This window comes from Pelecanus crispus, chromosome 7, assembly GCF_030463565.1.
Source record: "Pelecanus crispus isolate bPelCri1 chromosome 7, bPelCri1.pri, whole genome shotgun sequence".
Taxonomy (NCBI): Eukaryota; Metazoa; Chordata; class Aves; order Pelecaniformes; family Pelecanidae; genus Pelecanus; species Pelecanus crispus.
Genome location: NC_134649.1, coordinates 28,475,472 through 28,501,885, shown reverse-complemented (window position 1 = coordinate 28,501,885; position 26,414 = coordinate 28,475,472). Strand labels below are relative to the sequence as shown.

Sequence of the window (26,414 nt, the reverse complement as noted above, 5' to 3'; positions counted from 1 at the left end):
GGCTGGTGGATTTCCCTCTCAGCTCCCCAGGGGCCGCCGCAGGGGCGCTCTCCGCCATTTTGTCTTTACCTCAGCCCGGCGGCAGCACTCATGGCTGAGGCGCGGTGCTGGACGGGGGAGGGAAAGAAGTGGGAGTATTGCGACCATCTCCTGTCTCTTTTTTTTCTTCCCTTTTCTTCCCCCGCCCCCCGGCCATCATAGAAGTTATAAAATGCAAAGCCATTGTCCCCACGCAGTTCTCCAAGGCTCAGGGTATTTCAGGTTCTCCAACTCCATGGACTGAACTCCAGCTTGGTAAGGGTTATATGGGATTGGCAGACCCTTAAAAAGCCAAAATGCTTAAAAAATAGCAGGTATCGTACCATGGCCACGCTTTCTCAGCTCTGGATTTTCAGAACTTCAGTGTCAGCTCTTTGTCAGCGTTTTCTTGTTCAAAAAGTGTTTCTAGGTGATGGATGGAAAGGAGGAATGCTAACAAAATGATCCACAGAACCATTGTGCTAAACTTTGGTATTTCCAACGTAAGTTATTTTTGTTCCTAACAGCTAGGATTTGAGTCTCATTTGAGTTAGTTGTTCAGAGCGCAGTGTATCTGAACTATTCCACATTCCTATAGAATTCAAGAAGGAGTTACTAGAAATGCAAATAAGAAGTCCCTTTAAAATGTTTTGTCATATGTACTTATTATAAGCCAACTAAACAGTTGTCATGGTTGTTTGCCACAATAAATTCAAGTTACTGAAAGATGATACGTATTTTAATTTGCTGCACACACTTACAAATGGTCAGGCACCAGAGACCAGAGTGGGGTTTTGGGTTTTTTTCAGTGTGTGGTTTTTTTTTCCCTCTGCATAACCCTTTATGACTGGTTTAGTCTGTTCACATTTCCAAGGGTGCACAAGGGCACCCTGGGGAGATTTTTGCCACCCATTGGTGGCCACCCATCTTGCTCCCTCCTCAGTCAGAGATGTCTGGTCTGCATGTCATACAGTGCTTTGGAAGATGACCTGGGAAGTAGCTATGAAACTAGTTAGTTATATTGACACAGGTGTGTGTCCTTTCCACTGCAAATATTGTGAGAGCTTATTAGCAGCAAGACAGGCAGGTTCCAAGGTTCATACAAGGTGACATATGACTAGTTCATTGTTGGCATTTGCTGTGAAAGCACAGGCTTGCTTTTGAAGGCCATGCGTTTTACAGGGTTTAGAGAGAACTGTTCTGCATGTTATATTCTAGGACTGTATTATAATAATGGTATTACTTACATAAATGAAACCCAGCTTTGTATAAACTGTTACATTTTGTCTTGTATCACAGCCTTGGAATTCACAAATTGCTTTTCCCTTTGTATTTTTTGGGTAAGTTGTTTTTTTCCCCACACACAGATTTAGAAACTATACTATAGATGTGCAGAACACATGTGAAGTACATGAAAAAACAAAGGTCAACACCTACAAAGACTAGGTACATGTTAAGCATGACACTTGTGTTATTTATCTCTTACACTGATTCTCTACAGCACTGTGCACACCAGTGACATGTATAGGTACATCCATAATGTTTCAGTAGTAAAGAATGTGTCATTACCAGAGAATTAACTAATTAATTCAGCTATACCCAGCACTCTAAGGAACCAGCTTTAGAGCATGGCCATTTCATTGAAAACTGATCGCTGTTTTGGTATCTGAGGCTGTTACTGAAGTAGTAGGCTGAATACAGAACCAAGTAATTCAATATTTGGCTCCTGCGGATCAAAATTGCTCATCTACTGACGTAAGAATTAAAGAGCCAAGCAAAAAGAAAGGGGTGTTGCTTTGTTTAATTTACAGCAATTAAATAAAATCCAGGATCTAAATGTTCCCTTGGGAAGGTACAGTTGTAACTACATTGTTTACACTTAATTGTAAGTACTGAAAAAGTTATTTGCCCATCTACAGCACTGAGGACTTTGGCTTTTGTTCTTAATGTTCTGGCCAGTTATGTTGGAGAGCTTACTAATTTGAAACAATTTAATGTGCATGCATTTATGCAAGCGATGGGCAGTTGTAAGGATAAGAGGAAGAGAGTTAAGCACTGCTTGTTTAATAAGAGTACATTAGATCATATCTTGTGTGAAAGTAGAAGACCATACAGCACTGTAGAACAGGATACATAATTCCTTAAAACTTGATTTTGTTTCTGATAATAAGCCACAGCAAGGTACGTACATAAAATAACAACAAAAGATATTAATTGCCAAATGTTTACTTTAATTAAACCTTTTTAATGATACACAGTACGTATCAACTACTTTGCTAAAATTCACGACAAAAAGCAGGTTTCATATGTTTAAAAATATTTTTCATAATAAATTCATAAATAGATGAAGGTTAAAGTATAAAAAATTACTGTAGTATGCGAGCTTGCTCCCTTGTCTCCTCATATTCCAAATAATCTAGTCAGTACTGAGATAAGAAAGTTTAAAAGCAAAGTAGTTACTAATGATTAGAAACGTAGAGCCTGCATCTCTTGAAGAAACCTTGAAAAACAGCAACAGATTTGTCCTAGAAAATGCAGAATAATTGTAACACTGTTATCATCCAAACCCCTCAATTAATTTTGGAATGCAGTGAAATAATTCAATATGAATTACAGATTTTTATTTTCTCCCCAACAGGTGTGTGAGCCAGACTCACATGAATGCTATCTAGTCTCTGGAGTTGTGGGTTTTATACGTCAGGTATCAGTGAGTGAGGCACAAAAGAGGGAAAAGCTGGTTGACGGCACTGAGCATATCTGACTATCAAAAATCTTAGCATTTCTCCTTACAGACTTATAAACCAGAAATCTTTAAAAACTGTTACAAATAACTAAATTCACCTTCTGCTCAGTATATGTCTGTATGTACTTTATGTCTGGCAGGCAGGACAGTGTCTGATCTCATCTGTTGGCTTCCCCTGGTTTTGAAATGGTGTGTCTATGTAGCACCATTCCAACACTTAACTATTGGGTGAATCACTTATATTACACCACCAAACTGTATTAGCAAAGTTACTCTCCTCATCAATATTATCACTCTCTTAAGAAAATGTATACAGCATTTTATTCTATCAAGTACCAAACTACTCACACTTAGAATAATCTATTTTAATACCATTTATAAAGGAAAAAAAAATGCTTACTTACGCACAGCATTGAAATAGGGAATGAACATGAAAAATACAGAATAATCAGGATGCTCTGCCTTTCACAGTAATTTTTTTTTTTTTTTTCTGGTAACTATTTCCCTTTAGTGCAACACCAGTTCCATACTAGTTTTCTGCTTTTTTGCAATGGTAACGAGGTGCTTTTGAATACATTGGTAGGCATCTGTCTGCAGCTTTAATGTATCTGAAAATTCAGCTCTTAACTCACTTTTTAAAAGTACCTTCAAATTGTCAAGACAAGTTTGCACGCTGTGTTCAAAGGACAGTTTTTCATACCCTTGTTTTCACATGCAATAGTTTAGATACCCCAAATCACTCCCTCATATCTTCATATGAGTCTACATTGCTCATAGAATTTATTGCAGAAAAATAGGTGTTGATCATCGCATGTTCTACAGCACAGTGGAGTGTAATATGCTGTTACTTAGTGGTTACTGAAAAGAGACTGGCTTTTGGAAGTATACAGATCGTGTTGGTCAGGTGCCTTAAAAAGACAATTTCTAGGGAAATACAGTCTTCCATTTAATGTTTTCCTCTGCTTTTATCTGGAGAAGATAATCTTTGTGTCATAAGGGATTTTTTTATTGATTGAACAAATAGAAATCATAACTGCTAGCTTGCCACAATTTTGGTTGTAAGATACTTTCTCTAAGCTAAAATTTACAGAAACTTGGATCCTTTTAGCTAGCTATTGCATCTGAATAGTGTGTATTTTAAGATGTCTGAGTGAGCTTACGGGGGAATTAAGGTTTAAACTCCTACAGAGTAGTCAGTGATAAGGTATATGTTCTTATGAAAGCTTAAAATAGGTGACTGCTGTTCTTAGTATCCTAGTCTAGGCTTTAAAACTGAAAGATATAAATTATGATTTTTTAAATGTTATGTTTATGACTAAAGGAAAATAGTTCACTTATAGTAACTTAGCTGTAATAGCAAATTTTGATTGGGCTAGGTAAGCCTTAGACAGAAGTGGTTTAAACAGAAGCAGCTTTGTGAAGCTGCTGTACCTACCTAGTACCTTACCCTGACCTACACTACCTACTTGGATGAATGATCACAAAGCTGGACTTGATTGATTTCAGAGTACAGTGTATTATATACACACATTACAGATACTGAGTAACTGTCACAGGAGCAGGAGATTGATAGCTGTACATGTGCAAAAACCTGTTGGTTATAGTCTATCTGGTGGCCCTTCGGCGCTTTGTGATAGGAAGATTAATCTTCAGTTTTCTGTTAAGTTTGAGGTTGAAAGAAAGTAGAAATCAGTGTCAGCAGTTCAGTTGGATAATCAAATTGGAAATAACGCAATTGAAGTCTAAAAATAGCTTGTAAAAGAAACATGGAAAGTGACTTTTTTAATGAGAGCGCCTCAATAAATTTTTATCAAGGTATGAGCTTGGATCTTCTAAAGGTTTTCAAGTGGTATTCTGGCGGAGAGACATACTTTTTACCTCATAATGGAAGGAATAGGTTCTAAATACAGCTTTAAGCCAATTTAACAGCTCTCCAAATGTTAAACTATGCTGTTACCATACACTTAACTAGTTTAGCAGTCCACTCGTCTTCAGTATAGACAGCAGTCAAATTTCTGTTGTACAAAAAGTGAACAGGAAAACACGTTAACTATTTGTGTAGTGTATTATTTTACCTTTGGGAAGGAAAGTATTTTCTTTGAACTGAGTAAGCATTGATTAAACCTAACACATTTAATCAGACTAAATAGAAAATCTTCCCTGACTGTTACTCAGGCTTTACTTTTCTCATTCGTGTGAAGTTACTCTGTTCCCTTGTTTTCCACTGGCCGTTGACTCATATGGAAAAACAAGACAATTGTTGACACAGTCTGTCTTCACTGATGCCTAAAGTTATGAATGTAATACAGGTAACTTCCTTTATCAGTATTCAAGTAATAGAAACCCTTGTTAGAAAAGACACAGTGAAAAAAAAAAATTGCAACCCTTTTGTGCTTCAAATAATTATTTTTAAAGTGCATTTTAACATTTTTTCAGTCATATTAAAAAAAATGCTATCTAAGATCAGGATAGGAGAGTATGCTGGCTATTTTTATCTGACCTCTGGCAACAATTCCGTGGAGAGTAAATATACATTTGGGTTGGTTTTGTTTGTTTTGATTTTGTAACCCTGCTCTTTTCCAAGTAAACTAAAATTAAATTATAAAAAAGATGCAGAGGGCTAAACTTGTGCTGGAAATCAGAACATCTAGTTGTGGAATAGTTTGGGGTTTTTTTTCTAAAGTACGCAGTGGGGAGTGCAATTAAATGCTTCCATCTGAGATTTTTTGCTGCTTCGAATAGCTCTATAACCCAATTCAGTAAATTTAAAAGAAATTAACATCACCTGGCCAGTAAAAACTAAGATAACTAGGAGGCTGGTTCTCTAACTGAAATCTCAGTGGGATGATCAGCACCAAAAGATACTACAAAAATAAAAATGAGACAGTATTTCCCAAATCTATGAATACCTTCTTATAGCATGGAAAAGAATTGTCAAATCTGAGAACAGCCCAATTATAAAGGACTCTGCTCTGTGACTCTGAAGTCACTATACTTCATACAACTATAATAAAATGTAACTATTAATCTACATTAACATTAATTTTAAATTTTAAAATTGAAAATTTTATTGCCAAATTTGTAAATCTAGATTGCCTTTTAGTTGATGAAACAACCTAGTATCATTTGAGAAAGGATAATTAAGTGGTTAGGGTGATTAGCCTAAACTTTGAGATTCCCTTCCTTTCAATTCCACCAAGAACTACACGTGTCCTCAGATCTGTTGCTCTTTAATTGCCTCACTTCTTGTACCACAAGGGTGGGAATGGAAGCTATGTGGTCATCATCAGCTAGTGGGGCAAAGCGAGTCATGTGGTAACTACCTCTTCACAAACGAGTACATACTCCCTCCAGTTCCCTTGGATTTTCCCTGCTTACTGGTTGCACACGCTGTCCATAACCTGGTTTGTTTCTGTGAAGTCTCCACATAGAATGACTGACAGGGGTTAAACTGAGCACTCTCCAAGGTTGGAAGATACCAAAAGGAGAGTAACTTTATTTTTCAGTTTCACAAAGCATGTATTGTTCTCACTTCATTTTCCTCCAGCACACTGTTTACCCAAAATAATGCAATAGGGTAAACTTCAGTGGTCTCTTAATATATTAATGTTTTGGAAGCAGGATAGGTAAACATAAACAATTTCTATTAATGAAGTAACATATAAATTCATCTTGATGTAAACAGACTCTCATTATAACATTGAGTAAAACAATCCCATGAAGAGAAACCTTCCAGTTCCCTCAGGATTGGTGTGAGACGTTAAAAGACATTCAAATAGTCAACTGGCTGGGACTATGAAGTTAAATAATGGAGGTGTAAATCTTAGTGGGACAATATACACTGGGGCAAATCAAGGAAAGGCTTTAATGTTATTTAAGCATGCTGCTGTGTGCATGCATACATGCTGCAATGTACTACTGCAGTAACGCACGTATATATGTATATTGCATGTGACAATCAGCTCTATTCTTCAAATAAATATGATCTTTAAAGGCAAAGAAAAAACTGAGCAAGAGCTCCACTTTTTCATGAAGTTCTTAGAAATCTATCCGGTATTAGCTGGGCTTCATTTAGTTTTGTAGTTCCCCACCCCGCCCCGCCAAGCAACCTGCTTTCCAGTACAGTGAGTGATAAAATCATTACAACTTTTCCTCTGTTCTTAGGTATTTTCATTTTTGAAAAATTTTGTTGTGCAAAGCAAATGTTAGCAGGTTTCTGGGCTGGCATTTATTTGGTATTATATTTACATAATTATAAATATTTGCACAAGTTCCATCCATGATGATGGACTGGATCAGTAACTGGAGATAAAACTAGCTTAAACCAAAAGCAATACAAAGGATAACAATGCCCACGCTCCTGGGAACCATATTCTCTTGATGATTTCATTTCAGTATTTGCCTCTGCATTCCACTTCTAAGTGTTACAAGGCAGGGATCAATGTTCCCTTCTGTGTTTTTGCAATATTTAGCACACTTCGGGTACTGCCAAAAATAAATTACAAATACTAATGCAAATACATGGTCAGCCAAGGAGATCTGCTTAAAAAGAATTACTGCACCACAGTCTTGTTAATGTTCAACAGCCAGTAAACAGGTTTCTTGGCAAATGTGTATGCTGTGAACTCTGATCACAGACTACTGAATTATTCACTTGATGTACATCAGTGCACATTTGTAACCTAAGATTTGAAACTGAGGTTTTTACCTGTAAATCTCAGGTTTATTGCTACTTAATCTCTTCACTCAGGTATCCTTTTGGTTTCAATAGGATTAATGGAATTAAACCAACAGGACTGTCTTCCTGATCCTTGAATTACATAGCTATGTGTGTGAATTATAGATTTAATAAAAGTCTTCAGAAGGGGAGTGAAAAGCTCTAAGTTACGTTTACTGTTTAATTTATTTCTGGTCAAGAAGCAATCAGCCTAGTGAGTATTGTGCTATTACTAATAGACGAAGAAAGGGTTTGGTAATTGAGATGGCCTTTTACTACTGACAGTCCAAGCACTGTCATATCTGCCACTAACCTGAAAAAATAAACCAGGTCTTCAGTCTGTTTCTTTGTTCCCTTTTGTTCAGTTAGGTAGGGCATGCAAACTTGTATTACACTTATTGCAACATAGAAGAGCCAAGATTTAGAAGACAAAGCTGGCTTACAGCCATAGTCTTAGTTTTCTACAGCAAAATGAAAACTAATCTGAATTGGTGCCTTCATTTGTGTAAACATAGCAAACAAATCACTGCCACTGTATTTCATGTTTTCTGACTGAAACAGACTGACCTGTAGACAGAGTCTCAACCTTCAAGACTAACTTAAGAGGGGGCAAACTTATGGGGGCAAATTGTAAGGAAAAGTATAGTGCTTGGTCTAATTCTACTTGTTTACTAAACAAACCTCAAAACTAAGGAAATGGATCAATAATTCCTCACTTCTCCATCTGCTGTAAAAACACAATCATTCACTGACTGCATTGGAAGCAGGATTTATGTTCATTTTGCATCTTGCTCCAGTTTTAAGATGAGTTACTATGTAAACTACTGATTTCAATCTGAGTAGTAGCAATACTGTTCTTAAATGCATGTGAATTTTTATCAGCATGGCTTAAATAATTTGGCACTAATCCTGCAAACAGTGGGGGGCTGAGCTTATCTGAGGGTCCATGTTCAAGCATGCAGAACTGCAGGACTGTGACCTACAGATATAAACTGTAATATGTCACGACATGAACTCAAATGCTTGCTAGTGTTCTGTATCTAAAGGACCATCTAACCAGGAGGAAAAGCAGGCATCAGGACTGAGTTTTGGCGTGGACTTTCTTCATAGTTTCTCCTGAGAGCGGAATACAGTGTTTGCTAATCACTAACAAATCTAGAGTTCAGACAATTCTCATTTTCAGCATCTAGCTACTGCTGGACACTTATTGCCTGTTATCTTTGGATGTAGGAGAGCTGGGAATGTCCTGGAAAACTATCCAAAAATACTACTGAGTACTGCAGCTCAACCTGCCCTTCCATATAAAACATTAGAATTGTGAAAACTATACTAACTGAAAAATGTAAGGCCCTTTCACTCTTACAACTATAAAACTTGAAAACTTAGATTAGAAGCAAACAGGCTACAAAGTGTACATAACTCCTCAATTATCTACCTCATAGTTTAAAAAAACCCAGAAATACCAGACAATGGTTTAATATTTTCTGTAGGAAGATGAATAGTATTGAAATTAGGATCCATTAGCCCTTTCTTAAATCTTCTGATTTTCATGATACTGGATATGTTGAATAACTGAAAACTGCTTTAGCGCTAGCAGCAAACCAATCCAGGTCCTTTTTGATCAAGATTTTCAAAAGGTACAAGTGACTTCACTTTAAGTGGGTGCTTTCTGGAAATGAGCTCCTTCAAAGTATCAGAATTGCAAAAATCACTTGTCACCTCTGAACACCTTTGCAGAGTTAAAAATAATCCTGCTTCTGCTCCCTTTGCAAATCCATTTTTGTAAGGTGCTTGAGAGTGTAAATCCAGAGAGGTCTGCTGCCATTAGTACTTCAATGGCATCTACAACATAGAATACAGAGCTGAATCTGAAAGACAACTATATGTAGTTGAATTATGAAATCTATTTTACTTAACAAATGTAGACTTTTGATCAACAGTGAAAGATTTTCCTGCTGAGTGTTTTCAAGAAATGAAAAGCAACTGGTAACTTGTGATAGGGAGAGGGAAGCAGTTAAGTACAAAGTTGGGAGGGAATCTCTCGAAAAGACGCTGGTTTCTTACAACTGAGAAGTTGCAATGCATGCGGTTTTCAGCTGTTCTGAGGTCTTCTTTCCCATTATATGCCCAGATTGTATTTAAAGAGATGGTTTAAAAAGAAACCAAAACAAAAACCAAATCCACTTATGCCACTTAATAAACACTCTGGTAACATAATGTCAAATGTATGACCAGAATTAACCCCGTATATAATTGTTAGGCACATGGCAGGAGATCATGGCTACCAGTCAGTTCAAGGTTTCTCCAGTTCCTGTTTCCAGTGGTGCAGGTCTTGAGTTATGGAATGAAATTAAGAGACCTGAGGGCAAAAACTCAATGATACCCACTTGGAAAAGGGAGCTATCGCTGTGCAAACAATAACTAATGAAATGCATCTACCCTCTCCTCAAGGCTGTATTTAAAATAACTACACTGGTCCAATCCTGGTTCACAGCAAGTCATGTGATATTGCTCAGGCTGCTTTTGCTTTTTGTTAAAATGATAACTTAAAAAAATTATAATGAAACCTGAGAGGAGGCTTCCCACCTGGGTCTGTTCCAATACTAACTAGCAATCCATATGCTCTAGGACAGGTGACTGCTATTTGGTCCTGTAATCAAAACATTGGGTATTCTGACACTTGAAATACCTTTATCAAAGACACTGTCACTTTCTCATCATTGGAGGAGTGCTGAGGATTTAAAGAGACACTGTCAAGATTGCCTATTCCAAAAGTGACCTCCTTTGCCAACAGTCCCATGCTAAATGCTTCAGAACTTTGGGTGCGCATCAGTCTCTTCCTCAACCACCTGTCTCCCCACCCCACCCCACCAGTTCAAAGTTGCTTCCTCCACTTTTGTAACTTGTATGAAGGTTACAGAAAAGAAAATGGTGGGGGCAAATGTTGAATAAGTTTTTCAGAGGGCTTGACTTTTAGGACTACCTCTCAAGAGTCCCTTTTTAAAAATAAGACACCAAAGCAAACAGGATTGTGTCTAACTTCTACAAAATTGCTGGTTTCACAGGAGGAGGAGAATATGGCTACCATGCTACTCAGCATTAGGGTGAAGCACCATCTAAATTCCAGTAAAGTTAGGGATATCACCTAGCTCATATCAGCAACCACACCCCCAGCCTTCTACAACGTCTTTGCTGTCAAGCTTGATGCTGTCAGTATTCTTCTCGCTGAACATAGGGCCTCCATGCCTCATCATGAGCTCTGTAGCCATCTTCACAAAAGCCTTCTCCACATTGCTGGAGTCTTTTGCAGAGGTCTCTATGGCACAGATGATATTATCATAGTGTTCAGCCAGACTCTGAGCTTCTTCCAGCTGAACCTCTCGAAGGTCACTTAGGTCAGACTTGTTTCCTGGAAGAAAAAGAAACAACAGAGTAAATTATAATGACTATTGATGTCAGAGTAAGCAGGAGGTTCTCAGGTTGCCCAGAGAAGCTGCAGAATTTCCACTCTTGGAGATTTTCAAAATTTGAGTGAAAAGGCCCTGACCAACCTGACATTAGCTTCGCTTTGAGCAGGAGGTTGGACTAGATGATCTTCTAAGCCCTTTGCAACCTGTATTTCTGTATGACCCATACTGAGAACAGAAAAAGTCAGTAACTGAATAGTGGTAGCTGTAGACCTCAACAGAAGAAAAATGGGCTAGAAACAAAAGCTAAAACCATTTTGTGAAAACAACAGCAGTCTGCTGGTTCCTAGGGAAATCTAGAATACTACTGACATTGTACTATTGGTTCTACAGGCCCGAGAGACGTCCGAGTCAGACATGTTGGGGCTGGGAAGCAGAACTTCTAGCAGAGAACTGACAAACCCTGACTTCCCCAAAGTCATAGAATCATAGAATCGTTTAGGTTGGAAAAGACCTTTAAGATCATCAAGTCCAACCATTAACCTAACACCACCAAGGCCAACACTAAAACCATTAAGGGTAGAGTAATAATTAATTTCATGTTTCCTGGCTTGGTGGCTGGATTATTTTCTAATGAAAGTAAAAACTAGGAATCATTAAAGTTGGAAAGGACCTCTAAGATCATCAGTCCAACCATCAGCCCAACACCACCATGCCTACTAAACCATGTCCCAAAGTGCCATGTCTACACATTTTTTGAACATCTCCAGGGATGGTGACTCCACCACCTCTCTGGGCAGCCTGTTCCAATGCTTGACAACCCTTTCCGTAAAGAAATTTTTCCTAATATCCAATCTAAACCTCCCCTGACACAGCTTGAGGCCATTCCCTCTCATCCTATCACTAGCTACTAGTGAGAAGAGACCAACACCCACCTCACTACAACCTCCTTTCAGGCAGTTGTAGAGAGCGATAAGGTCTCCCCTCAGCCTCCTCTTCTCCAGGCTAAACCACCCCAGTTCCCTCAGCCGCTCCTCGTAAGACCTGTCCTCCAGACACTTCACCAGCTTTGTTACCCTTCTTTGGACGTGCTCCAGCACCTCACTGTCTTTCTTGTATTGAGGGGCCCAAAACTGGACACAGTATTCCAGGTGCGGCCTCATCAGTGCCAAGTACAGTGGGACAATCACCTCCCTGCTCCTGCTGGCCTCACTATTCCAAGGATGCTGTTGGCTTTCTTGGCCAACTGGGCACACTGCTGGCTCATGTTCAGCCGGCTGTCAACCATCCGAAATCCCCCATCTGCTGAAGTATGTGGGTGTTCCAATTCACCAAAGCATGTCGGCTTTATATTATGGAGCTTCTTTGGGCCCTGGAAACCTTATGGTCCTTATCATGAGATCAGCTCCACAGCAGCTGTGCCTCAGAACCTGGAAATTTTGGGTACCTAGCTCTCCATTAAGTGAGACACAAAGGATTCAAAGCTGGCTCCTGATACAAAGCTAGCTACTTCTTAACAGAAGTTAATCAAAGCAAAACATTTATTTTTTGATGAATCAGCACTTTATTATTAAAAAGAATATTGGGAAAAACTCCAATCAGATCTATTACATACATCTTAATTTCAACCAAAAATAAAACTTGTAACCATCTTAAACAAATATTGCAACTAATTACATTGTACAGTAACCTGTGGCGCTTGGTATTAATATTTTTAACTCACCAATCAGTAATTGTACTATGTTGGAACCGGCATACTTTCTCACATCCTCGATCCAGCGAGGAATGGACAGGAAAGAGCCTCTCTTGCTGATATCATAGGCTAGGATTGCTCCATTGGCGCTGCGGTAATAACTCTGTGTGATAGTTCGGAATCTCTCCTGGCCAGCCGTGTCCCAGATCTGCAACTAAATAAAACAGAGCATACAATGAGACACGGACTAGCAAGCTTTCCTGAATCAAAAGATAGGACTTGATTCAATAGCCTTGTTATAAATCTCCCTAATACGTAATACATTCTGGCATCATGTTTTTCTAGTCCTTTGTTCATGATTTAAGGATAATAATATACACTGGAGAAACTTTTCATGCTTGGCTGCTCAAAGTTTTTATCTGTATCAACTGGAGACGCTCTGGGTTCCTGCAGATGAGCTCTGATGCATCCTTCTGTGGCAGATTATGAAATTACCACTTTTGTGCGCTCAGCCATACCCTTTTGTCACCTTCTCTAGCAGAGTCAGCAAAACAACATGTTAGCCCATAGCCAAACCACTCCAGTTTATCATCTGGTGTGTCACTGAAACTACAAGAGGGTTTTCACTAGCGTATTGTCTGAGGTACTGACATGGTTTTGTCAGTTCTGCTGCAGGGGCAGTCACAACTGGAGAAGGATGTGGCAGTATCACCTGACACCATAAGGAAATATGAGACAATTAAAAGAATATCTATAAAACATATAAAAGAATGTATAACAGAAATGCCAGCAATTCTAGGTTTCAATAAAGTCAGTCAAAGATCTAGTCAGTCTAGTCACCTGTCCTTTTTTAGGTGGTAGAACAGACATTACATCTGAGCAGGAAGAAGAAATGCTTAGGTTACATACTTTCGCCTAAATCCAGCAGCATAAGAATTATGGGTTTAGTATCAGGGTTTGAGTTCCCAGTACTAGATGTTCCAGAGGAAGAAGCCAAATAACTCAGAGTAGACAAAAACAATATCCTGCTCATAGGGAGAATTTCTTTTTAAATCCTCTTGCTTTATAGGTTGTCTAATGTTCTGGAACATGACAGCATACACTCCAGGAGCTTTTAACTAAAGTAACTCTGGATGTTCTCATTCTCCATATAAATCCCTAACTCTTTTTGAATCTTTCAAAGCTCTTGGCTTCAATATATAGTAGCAATGAAACCAAATAATTTCCTTTTACAAAATTTGTATTTTCTGTCCTTCTGTTGCAGTTTCACTTCACTATCCCCACATGACAAATGACAGACCACTGCTTGTCTTTTTGTGTCATTCCTTATATTCTGTATCTCCTCTTAACTGAGACAGGACATAAGCAAATACTCCTGGGTTTTTAAATCTTCCCATATTGCGGACCTGTTACTTACCAGTTCCCCTCTCTCTGAACCGCTTTCTTTTAAAGAGCTGACAACAACTTAACATAATGAGCCAGTGATGTTTTATACCAAATAACAGGGAATCATTTTTCCATTTATCTCTTTTGGACATTAGTATTTTGTTTGTATCTTCTGACTCTGCTGCATGATTGAGCAGAAACTTTCACTTCGGGAAAGGCTGTGCTGATCAGATCACTTTCCTGTGCTAACCAAGCATTTAGATTCCAAATGATATATGTACAGCTTAAAAGGAATCAATCCAATGAGAAAGTACTTCTCAGTCCTGGTAAGAGTTTTCTCAGAGAAGGGGAAGGGACTGTAATAGACTCATAAAACCACAAAGCAATGATTATTAATGGAACATATAATGATTTAGAGCAGTCAACAATTACTAGAGACAAGGAAGTTCATGGCAGGTTTATCTATGATGTTCTCTGTACTCAAGACTCCCACTAGACCTTTGTGTCTGTTACATAGTTTTAAATCTCAATACATGATTAGGTCAAGTGCAGAACAAGGCTAATGATGATTACCCAACTTTTGGGAGAGGTCTGAGAGATTCTGTGCTTACAGGAGAATTATAAACATCTTAAAAAAAAAAAGTTTTAGCCTACACTTTCCACATACTATAAATAAAAGTGATTTACCTGCAGAGTGACTGAGCAAGTCAGTCTTGAGCCTTGTGCTGTATACTGGATTTTGAAAACCTCTGTATAAGTACATTCCACAGAATCATTGAGGTTAGGACAAATTTTGGGAGGTGACAAAGCCAACTGCCTGCTTAAAGTGGGGTCAAAATTTAATTCTTCCAGGAAGAATTGCTTCATGGTTTTCCAAGGGACCAGAATGAATCTGACCAGTCTGTATTTTCCAGGATTTCTTGCCCTTTCTGAAGATGAGTACAATATTTGCTTTTCTGTGGTCCTCCCCCATTTTCCACAGCCTTTCAACAGCGATAGAGCAACCTCAAAATGTCACCAGCAAGATCTCGCAGCAGCCCTACCCATTTTTTACTCAAGCATTTATGTCTGTGCGTTCACAGGACTGAACGTACAAAGTTGCTGAAGCCCCTGAGCGTCCTGCTGGGAACAGCACAGACCACAGGTTTGATCTCAGAAGCTCAACCAGCAGTCTTCCTCCCAGCCCATGCCCTCCAGTTATGCTCTTTCCCTCAGGCATTTGAAGTTCATGCTCCCCTACTCATCACTCTTTTGTGTTAGGACTGAATCATTTAGCTTTTTACATGATCTTCAGTTTGTTGTGGTTTTGCTTTCATTGCTGAGACTAAAGCATGTATTAGACCCATAAGCAGATACTTTCTTCGCAAACATATATACCAGCTGACACAGCTGTTTGTCACTATTCCCATCACTTCTGCTGGCAGAAGAAGCCAGGTGAGTGCTCGCTCATTGTTTCAGGGAAAATCAAGTAAGGGCACGGTTTAATGACTTGCTTAAGCCAAACTAAGACCAGACTGTCATCAAAGACTTGCCATCCCAGCTGCATGTCCCTGCTGTCTCCCTGCATTGAAACTAACACCTGTTAATCTGATTCACCATATAGCTTAATGCACTGATGTGACTGAGAAATAGGGGTTTTCCTTTTGTTTGAAGGGTTAACACTAATTACACAGCTGCATAGTACTGGAAGCATGCAGAATGCATAGGCAGGAAGGTGCGACGGTAAGGTTGTCTTGAACCAATCATGACTATGCCCCTTCAGTTTAACTTGTTGCTGAAGGTGCATGTGAACCGATCCAATAACCTCCCCTGAAGTAAGGAGTCCTTGTTCAGTCTCCTCTGGCAGACCTATGCAGAGATAGTCGCTTCAGCTAGTAAGAATCAGTCTGCCTTGCAGCATTGCTCAGTGTGCAAAGGTACTTTTTGGGAGGCTAATAACAACTCACTCCTTACAGTTTGGAAGCTTGAAAATCTGTCCTGACACGTTTTTTGAAGTTTAAATGACTGTCTTATTTTAAATCATTAAGAACACACGCTACAGACACACACAGAGCACAAGTATTGTGAACCAGATTAGCTGTATTTTGCCTTTAGAAATACACCTTCCTTTAAATCAGGTAATTTGTTTGACAGCATCTTTAGAAAACTCTAAGAAAAATAATTCTGTATAACATGAATTGGTCTGATATAGGATTAAAAAAATAATTTAATTACAAAAATACCAGTTCTGATTCTAAGTAAACACTATTTTCTCCACTAGGTGTACAGAGATACATTTCAGACAATTCTATTGAAAAAGAAACATGACAACTATATATAAATTCCAATCACAACTATAATTTAAAACCACCATTTTATAAATTTTTTTACTACATGGTCTCTCTGCTAAACTATATTTACAAGTATGTAACTCTTGACAAGAAATAACAATTGCAAATTCTTTGGAAAAAAATGTAGTCTTAGTATTTCTCATTAAAAACCCCTCAATATAAGTTAGATATTAAAATCAAAATACCAAATGAACCGTACTAGCCACAGGTTACAAAAAAATACAATCATATATTCTTTTGTATTGTGTAAGTGTATCACATATGCAGTATACGACACAAAGTTCTTAATTATTTCCTTGATTTAAGTGCTTCAGCTTTGTAAATAACGTGATGGAAGCCATGTCTGTCACTTAGTAACCTTTTTAAGCAATTCCATTTTATAATTACTTTGGTGTAAGAAAGACAGAAGTTGGGATTGCTGGAGAATTGTGTTAAATTCATCTGAGCTTAGTAAGAAAAAACACCTATGAAATAAGAGATTGGTAGCAGGCCTTCAGGGGGACCATCTCTAGTAACAAATGAGGACAGGATAAAGAACAGAGAATAAATACCCATTGTTCAGAAGGAGTATGACAGAATACCCTAAGTGAACAAAGACAAGGAGCCACCTTTCTTGTGCTAATTGTTTCACTATTGAATGCCCATTTACTTACAAAAGCTGGTTATTTTGATCTGCTTTTAGCTTTGGATTTTTTGGACAGCAGAACCCTTAGCACTGGCTGGTGCTGAATAGCAAAGTGCTAAACTAGCTATTAACTCCTGTAAGATTTTTCATGACTCTACATAATCACCGTAGAATTGCAGCTTTCCGTAAGTACATTAGACAAAGTCTTGAACATCTTTTCGTATTTGCTTTTTCATCTTTTCCTGTTGCAAAGGAGTATACAGGGAGTATATGTCATTCATCCTTTGCAGGCTGGGGTCTGACTGGCTGGGGAGCAGCTGTGCTGAAAATGCCCTGGAGCCAGCAGTGTGTCCTGGCAGCGTCCTCAGCTGCATTGACAGCAGTGAAGCCAACAGATCAAGGGGGGTGGTTATTCCCTTTTATCTGGCACTTAGAATCATAGAATCATTTAAGTTGGAAAAGACCTTTAAGATCATGCAGTCCAACCATTAACCTACACTACCAAGTCTACTCTAAGCCAATCAAGGGTGGACTAGACTAAACCATGTCCTGAAGTGCCACATTTACCCATTTTTTGAACACTTCCAGGGATGGTGACTCCACCACCTCTCTGGGCAGCCTGTTCCAATGCTTGACAACCCTTTCTGTAAAGAAATTTTTCCTAATTTCCAACCTAAACCTCCCCTGGCGCAGCTTAAGCCCATTTCCTCTCGTCCTATCGCTAACTACTTGGGAGAAGAGACCAACACCCACCTCACTACAACCTCCTTTCAGGTAGTTGTACAGAGCAGTAAGGTCTCCCCTCAGCCTCCTCTTCTCCAGGCTAAACAACCCCAGCTCCCTCAGCCGCTCCTCATAAGACTTGTGCTCCAGACCCTTCACCAGCCTTGTTGCCCTTCTCTGAACACACTCCAGCACCTCAATGTCTTTCTTGTATTGAGGGGCCCAAAACTGGACACAGTAACTTACTAGATTCCAACTGAAATACAGTGTCCAGTTTTGCCCCCCCATACGAGAAAGACATTGAAGAACTGGAGCGAGTTCAGTGGAGGGCCACCAAGATGGTCAGGTAATCGGAGTAAGTACCCCGTGAGAAGAGTTCTGAGGGAAACAGGCTTTATTCAGCATGGGAGAGGGATTTGAGATGACCTGTTAGCTGCTGTCTAGTACCTATGAGGAGGTCACCAAGAAGACCGAGACAGGCTCTTCACAGTGGCACATGATGGGGAGATGAGAGACACCAGAGAAAAACTGAAACAGGAATGTTTCAACTTGATATAAGGAGGAAAACAGAAGGTGGTAACATTTATCGTGGGTCTCGGGAAGACTATTCTGGGATGTCTGATTAGGCTTAAAGAAAGCAGAGTTTCAACTACAGAAACAGACGAAAAGTTGAAAATGGTGAGTGACAGGTTGACCAAAGAGCACAGTAAACGACTATTATCAAATGGTTTGATGTGGATTCCTCTTGCATTGATAAACATATTGTTTATCAAAGGTTAATGCTTAACAAATGGCCTCAAGGCACATCAAATAATTTCTCCCTCCCTTACTTCCTACATAATTTATTAAGTACTTTCCTGATTCTTCTAAAGTATCATGGGAGTTCAGGTTTACTTTTGCTTGTGAAGCAGCATTAATAATAACTAAATACATCCTGTAGCTGATACCTTTCTTTACAAAGATAGAAATGTCACTTTTGTGCTATAAATTCTTCAAAATATAGCAACTTCCATAAAATTTCCCAGTAGTGAAATGGCGGATGCAAAGACCGTGCTAAATGATTCTTAACCAACTGACTGTGTCTGAATCCTGTAATCTCAAATGGCAAACAGTAATACACATTTATGTACACTGGCAAATCACAGCACTTGCTTCTAAAAAGACTTACTGAAACAATCTTGCAACTTAATCTACACAGTTTTTGCCAAAAGCAACAAAACTAACATCTGTATGGTAATTTGAAGTGATATTCATACACAGAACAGTTAGGATAAACTGCTCCATTCAATTGTTTCCCTACAAAATTTTCAGAGAACAAGGAATCCCTGTTTGTGCTAGCATTATGAGCATCAAAGTAGTTGACAGAGAAGAGCGCTACACTTTCCTCTGGATATCAAAGAATATTGCTTCCATGTAATAACCAACAGCTTCATTTGTATTTGTTTAGCAATGTTATTAAATACAACAGTCAGGAGACAAGACAGTTAACAAGTCATAATTTTATATCACTTGCAATTTGGCCAGATAACAACACGTTACATTTTGGGCCATTCTGAAAGGAATATAGTTACAGCCATGAGGCCTGAATAAAAGCCAAGAATCTTGATACCATATGGGCTGAAAAAGCTTGTAAATGAAAAATGCAATGATACATAAAGAAGTATTTGTTATAAAAGGAATGTGTTTTCAAATGTTCTTCTCTCCTGCTGCTTTCTGAAAGATATAGCAAGAGAGAGAAAAAACTATGGCATAAAGGAAAAAAATATTCAGTATATGTAAAACACTATGAAGTGACAGCATAAAGCAGACATTAAAGATACCAAATTAATTTATCAGTTCATAGGAGGAAATTCATCAAAAGTAAAGTAATTTTGTTATTGCTAACCACAATTCATGGACTTGGACTTCAGAATGTCCTTGCCTATCATTATGTAAAATCTTAGTTCCACTGTTTTATAAATATCTTTCCTTACAGTGACATAACAGTTACAAAACATTTTAGTTCCGTTTGCCAGATTCTATCACTCAAAGAACAAGTAATTATTTTTATCAATAGGACTTTAATCACTATGCATTAAGTCAACAACCACAACTTTTGGGAACTACAGTCTGTACTCTAGGCTTTAGCCAGCTAAGAAGGATGTATTTTATAGAATACCATGCCACAATTTCAACCTGTTAAACAGCATATACTAGAGCTTTTTTTTTTTTTTTTTAAATTAAGATAGACTGCAGACATTTCATAAAGCTGAGGGGGGGAAATTCTGGATACATGCTGGTCAGAATTTGCCTTTGCGATAAAAATCAAGGTGGTCATCACAGGTCACTTTGACTTTGAAGTGCCATTAGAACCCAGTATGCTAGATGTGCCAAATCCCTGCCTGGCTCCTTGCCACACAGCCTGCTTTTTAGCTCCAAGGCCTCCAAGAGCCCATGGCTCACAACAGCCTGTCCCAGAGGCAGCTGGCTTGTATAATCCCACTGGACAATACCCCAAATTGCAACTGGAGATCTTAAAGAAGGAACAAGAAAAGAAACAGAAGACTGGATGGCACAGACAAGCTTACATGTTCTTCCTCTCTGGAAGTGGGAAATCTCTGCAAATCAGGGTTAGCAGATATTGGGGAAGCTTACGATACCAGCACTTTACTGCTTTATTTCTAAAGAGAAAGCTTCAGTTATCAGGACTACCCATGAATAGCTCCTTTCTCAAGCACTAACATCTCTTTATATATGAAGTTTAGTCAGCTTCAGGTAGCTGATGAAGCAGTAGTGTATGAAATACCATTTGAGACACTTGAGCGAATACAGCTTTAAGATGCAAGGAAAGTCTTGAGTTTAAAAAAAAAAAAGTTATTTGCAGAACCTTAACCTTTAGTATCCCAACATGCTTGTTTTCCCTTATCCAACAAAAATGCATCAAAAGGAAGTGAGGCTTAAAATCCTTGGGCTCGAAATGTTTCAGAAACATTACGTAGCTGTAATGACAACATCTGAAGTTTTAAACAGAAAGAGACACTAACCTTAAAAGTGACAATTAACCTTAAAATGTTTGTTTCAATCTCAAAATAAGTGTCTGATTCATACTCACTCAGCTGTGTTGTAATACTATCCTCGGCCTGACTAAAAATGAAGCTTAGGCCACTGGGAATGCGGAGCAAGTAGTGTTCAAAAGCTCCTTAGAACTTTTTTTGTACACACTGTTGTTCTGAAGGAACTTCTAAAGATAAGCTTATATAACATTCAAAAAAATGGGAATTTTCTTATTCCTGCACGGTTTGCTAAAAAGAAAATAAGCCTTTGCATTCCTTATGAAGATACTGTCTTGAGTAGCATAAACCCATAATGAAATCAGAGCAGCACAGAGAATCACCTGGCATGCTTTCGTAAGGAGCTTTTTGTAAGGTCAAACAAACTTTATTTTAAACATGCCCTGAACATCTCTTGCTTTAAGGCATCCCAATCAACAATTTATCTGAAACTCTTTTAAACAAGTTTGTCTCACATGACTGAGACAGAAACAATGAGAAACACAGTGCCCTTCTAGCAGAGCACATGTACAGGCTTGTTTACTAACGGGCTAGGATATGATCTGTTAAGTGCTCCTCCTAGAACCACTATCACCTACACCAAAAGCAAATCTGGAAAATGTGAAAGATACACACACCTGATAGTAGGACTTTATTTACCTGCTTTATAAAGGAGCTCACAAAAGTATAATAAAATGCCTCCTTGTTTTCTGTTTTGTATAACATGCTGAACACACCTACCCAGATTAGATGGACTGCTCTGAAATCTCAATCCAACTGGAAAAGCCTGACTTGAAATTAAACTTCACATACAACCCAGACCTTAACAGACTAAACAAAAAAACTCCAAGCAAATGTTTTCATATCCTAGCTGTGTCCCCGACTCAGCAGCTAACAAAAATGTCTTTAAGGTTAATCAGCAATGATGTTGGATTAATTTTGCTAAACTAATGTTTAAATACCCTTCTTCAATCTGTGCATCCCTAATTTTTTCCTCAGTGGAAGTGCAGAACAATCCAAAGCAAAAGAAAGTACCACGAGGCTTGCATTTTCTTACTTGCTTTTTGTAAAATACTTAGAAATAATCCACAGGTTTTGTTACAGACTAACTACTAATATGGGAATATTGAGGTGTGACAATATGAAAAAGCACACCTAGGAAGTTTGGGTTATTTCCTGGGCTAGACCTCTCCTACTCCTGAAGTCTGTGGCTGAGACCCCTGGTCCCAAGAACAGACACATTTGTCACTTTCTATGTGCCTGGCATTTAAATGGAGCCAGGTTCCAATGTGAAAGGAGAAACCCTACTTCTAACAGCTCACTTGCTAGAGAGCACAGAATAGGTACTAGCAGCACAAACAGAAAACCTGAGTTTCTTTTTCAACTGCTAACCGCAGCTATACATGATAGGAAAAGGTGTAACACTACTAAGGAAGTAAACAACTTTGCTAGGTGTGGAACTTTAATCCCCCTCCTTTCCTAAAAAAATGTGAGCCTTCATTTCTTTCGTTTTCTGCAACTTTCTCTGTTTATTATTCTGCTCACCAAAGTTAATTTATAAGAAAAAGACAATAGTGGACTTTAACACCTAATTCGGTAAACACAGACCAAAATTCAACTGCAGTCACCATACTTCTGTGTCACCTTTCATCTCAAAAGCTTTACATTTTCATGATCTTTCCCAGGCAGTGACTGCATTAAGTTCTTTTTAGTCCCACTGGGGACAAGTGGGGATAGTTGTATGACTCCATTCTGGAGGGGGCTGGCGAAGGGATTTATTCCAGCAGCCCCCTACAAACTGCAGGAGCTTTAAGCCTTTTTTCCTGCTGTTTGTCAGGCTTCTGTGCTCAGAGGCCAAGTCGGCTGTAGGGAATTTGTGCCACTGAGAGTCTGCGGATAGTTCCACCCCACCAGGTAAGTGTCCTATCCTCTTTCTAACCCTTCTAACGAACTGATTTTCTCCAGCATAAGAAAAGCAGAAGCCAGATTTCGGGTTGATTTGTTCTGGTTTGAGAAGATCTACAGGAGTTGCACTTTCCGAGACACCCTGTAAACAACGTCTTTAAGATAACTTTTAAATACGCCTAATTCAACAACCGCTCCCCCCGGCATCTCTCGATCTGCCGGTTCCACGTCCCTCTCCGGAAGCATGCCGGTCCAGCTGAGCTTCCCTCTGCCTTGTAAATAAGCCATGGCCAGAAGCCTGCCTGAAAGGAGGGGTGCTGCAGTTACAGTACACCGGAGGCAGAGCGTGTCCTGAAGCGCGGGTTTGCAGCGGGGCTTCTACACCCAGCGATCCCGCAGCGCTAAGGCGGAACCAGCCCAGCTGGCGGCCGCACAGCGGCTCCCGCCGCAGCGAACCAAGCTAAGGGATGCGCTGGGTCCCTCCTCGCCCGTCAGAGCCGCTGGGGAAGGCGGCACCGGCGCCGAGCAGCCCCGTCCGCCCGGCGCAGCGGCGGCGCACAGACAGCTCCGCCGCGGGACGGGGGCGCGGGCAGCGGCCCTGAGGCGGGGCAGCCCGGGCGGGCGGCACCGCTCGCCGCCAGCCACCGTCCCGCCACCGCCACCGCCGCCGCCTCCTCCTGCGGTCGGGCCGGGGCCGGGCGGCCCCGCCGGCGCCTCGGCGGCTGGGCCGGCCCGGGAGCCGCAGCTCCCCTCCCGCTCCGCCAGCCCCGGAGCCGGGGCGGCGGGGTGCCGGGCCGCTCCTCCCGCCCCGGGCCGCCGCTCCGCTCACCTTCACCCGCTTGCCCTGGATCTCCAGGCTCTTCATGGTGAAGTCCACGCCGATGGTGCTGCCCTGGCGCTCGGTGAAGGCCCCGGTTTTGAAGCGCTGCACGAGGCAGGTCTTGCCCACGCTGGCGTCCCCGATGAGCACCAGCTTGAAGAGGAAGTCGTAGCTCTCCTCCGGGTCGGGGCCGGGCCCCGCCGCCGCCCCCGGCGCTGCCGGGCCGGGCATGGCGCTGCCGCCCTCCGGCCTTCCGCCCGCCGCCGAGGGGAGCCGGGCTCTGCTCTGCTCTGCTCTGCTCTGCGCAGCGCCCGCCGCCCCCCGCCGCGCCGGGCCGGGCCCAGCGCTGAGCCCGCCTCCCGCCCGCCCCCTCCCTCTCTCCGCCCCGGCCGCCTCCCGGCATGGCGGCCCGCTGCTGGGGCGGGGGCGAGGCGGGCCGCGGCCTCCCGCCAGCCCCCAGGACCGCCGGCAGGTCCCCCGGTGGGCCGGGGCCGGCTCGGGTCGCGGTCCGACATAAGCCGTCGTGTGTGGGCGAACAAGCGCGGTAGTGAGCTGTCGTAAGCGGCACCGAGGAGCCATTAGTCGCTACCGGTGCCCCAGTCCCGTGCAGAGGATCCGCACATGCGAGTGTTTGTCCGCATTCTTTGCTGGAGCGACGTATTTTTGTCATGTATTCTTTCTGATACATTTTACAGTTACTGAGACGCAGGAATAAACAGGTGCAATTACACCATGAAGTCATCCAGGAAGTGCGGCTGATTTGCCTTGTTGGCTTTTCATTTTTATGCCTGAGCTGGGGTGTGGTTTGTTTCCAGAGTCGCAGTCCAAGGCTCAGGGCTACGTTTTTTCACCCTTGGAAGGTGCTGTACTGCTCAGGCCCATCTTTAGAACCGTTAAGATAGTGCTACGTGTCTTAGATACGTGTATATGCGCGGTTATATATTGCATCACAAACTGGTTATGTGTATTAAGTGTATCTCAGTGATCTGGAATTACTCGTGTTTTAACTGCTACCTGGTTTATCTACAAAACAAACTGCTCGTTAATAGGTACTCTCCTTCAGATTATGTGGTGAGTCAAGATACTAATAAAAATCAGCTTTACTAATAAAATACTTTGACACAGCACGTTTTGTTAGTCTGTTCTTTGTAACACAGGTTTGCTAAATTCCATCCTCATGGTTTCAAGTGACAAAATGGTGAAATGAAACTGTTCAATGGCAGAGAGTCAGAGTTAAATTTTCCCATGTTCAGGAGGAAAACAACCTGATTTATGACTGAGCCAGCATAGACCAACCAGGCCAGCTTGTCTTGAATTGCTCTGAATCAATGGATTTTTGGGTGGCTTCATGGTTATTCTTTTTCAGGTCTCCATATATATTTTTGGTGATCCATGGTACCTTCCAGCAAGAGCAGAGGTATGAGTATTCTCTCTAGGCTGGAACAAAGGCTTTCTGATCCTGGTAGCCTGCAACTGTGAATTAAGCAGGCCACTAAATTCTAGAATATTGATCAACGAGGACAGAAAAAGTGTTAAAGAGGAAATAAGACATCTCTGTGCATATGCTTTCATGTTAATTAGCACTTTTTATGTTTTCAGTGTCTGAGCAAAGCACTTAGGGAATTTATTTAAGAAGACACATTGCTAGAGAAGTCAGTCTTTAATGTTTAGAATTAATAGTATGACCTCATTTTAGTGGAAAAATAAAGGTACTACTTCCCTGAAGATAATTATAAATCAGGTATTCTATTATCCTTGCTATAGATCATTACAAACTTTTTTGTATTAACTGTCATTGTTGCTGCTTGTCATCATGAGCCTTTAACTGCTTCTAAAACAAAGAATTCCCCAAACAAAACCCATGAATTGTCACGTTACGTCGTTACGCTTATGTGAGGGATCTTTCATTAGTTCTCTCAAATTGTGAAAGCTGTAATAGTGGTTTGAATGTTAAATACCTGTCTTTGTTTAATCCCCAGACTCCACTGGGGTTAACACCTGATTCATGCAAAGATTAGGAAAAACAAAATGGGTTTGAGTGAATTCCAATTTGTTTCTGGCTGTATTTGAGAGTCATTCATCAGGGAAGAGTAGAGTGTGCTAGAAAACACTCTCAAGCAGAGTGTAGTCTCTCTACTAGCGCTAGTCTGGTAGTTACTAGAAGACAGTACCAAAGCATGACAGAAGACCCCTTATACTGGCCTTAGTCACAGTTTCCTTTTTAGTCAGCTAACTCAGTTTAACAAGGGAAGTTAAATTTCAACTCTGACAAAGGGGTTGGGCTGCAAAGCCTTTGCTACAGGTGCAAGGTTGCTTGCAATTTCCACATTTGATCGTGGAATTTGGGTGGTGAGACTGTATTATATTTCAAAGCAGGTGCTTGAGATTTGGAGTTACAAAGTACATTCATTAAGTTCTGACCGTCTAAATAAACATATATGGTGATCTCATATGAAACACTGAAAAAACCCAAGGAGGAGACCTAAAATGTATTACCCAGTCTTCTGCAGCACTGTTTGAAGGAGCAGAGGGTAACAGTTCAAAGTAAGTTTTATAACTACAAAATGACTCAGTAAGTTTATAGATTACTGTAGTTCTATGCAGTAGCAAGCATTCATTCTTAATAACTTCCAGTGTGGATATAGAACAATTGCCAAAACTGTTCATGGAAACCAAGATGACTTGAATTATAGCTTGGTTGGTATATCGTTTATACTGTGTCCCAAGATAAATTTTCCAGTGAAATTCAACATTTCCTCCTTGTATTTATAATGCAGGCATATTTTTTGATGTGTTGATGCTCCTTATGTGGTACAAACTTTCTTTGGTTAGATTTTGGTTAAAAGAATGTGTAAGCATCTGTGTTTCTTGATGGCTTTATAGCCTGCCAATTTTACAGCTGAGTCAGCTTGAACGGATTGATTTCTTCAAGACAACAAAAGTAGTAATATATTGTAATTTCTTTTTTAAGTGAATATAATATATACAAAATAAGAGCTACTTATTTGATTTTTTTTT

The 26,414-nt window shown here is 40.3% G+C and overlaps 1 protein-coding gene across 1 annotated transcript; it reads right to left on the bottom strand.

The window, feature by feature from the left end:
- Nucleotides 1-10,633: 10,633 nt before the first annotated feature.
- On the bottom strand, nt 10,634-23,627 carry RAB43 (RAB43, member RAS oncogene family). Its single transcript, XM_075713664.1, has 3 exons — nt 23,406-23,627; nt 12,609-12,792; nt 10,634-10,887 (listed from the first exon to the last, which is right to left on the bottom strand). Exons 1-3 carry the CDS (start codon nt 23,625-23,627, stop codon nt 10,634-10,636), a joined length of 660 nt encoding a protein of 219 aa, XP_075569779.1.
- Nucleotides 23,628-26,414: the final 2,787 nt, after the last annotated feature.

Bases quoted from the DNA above. Each gene is read 5' to 3' on its own strand.
- RAB43 (XM_075713664.1), bottom strand. From the start codon at position 23,627: ATGCCCGGCCCGGCAGCGCCGGGGGCGGCGGCGGGGCCCGGCCCCGAC. The intron at 12,793-23,405 runs GTGAGCGGAGCG...TGTTTTATTTAG, and splicing joins TCCAGGGCAAGCGGGTGAAG to TTGCAGATCTGGGACACGGC. The intron at 10,888-12,608 runs GTGAGTTAAAAA...TTTTTCTTCCAG, and splicing joins CATAGTACAATTACTGATTG to GAAACAAGTCTGACCTAAGT.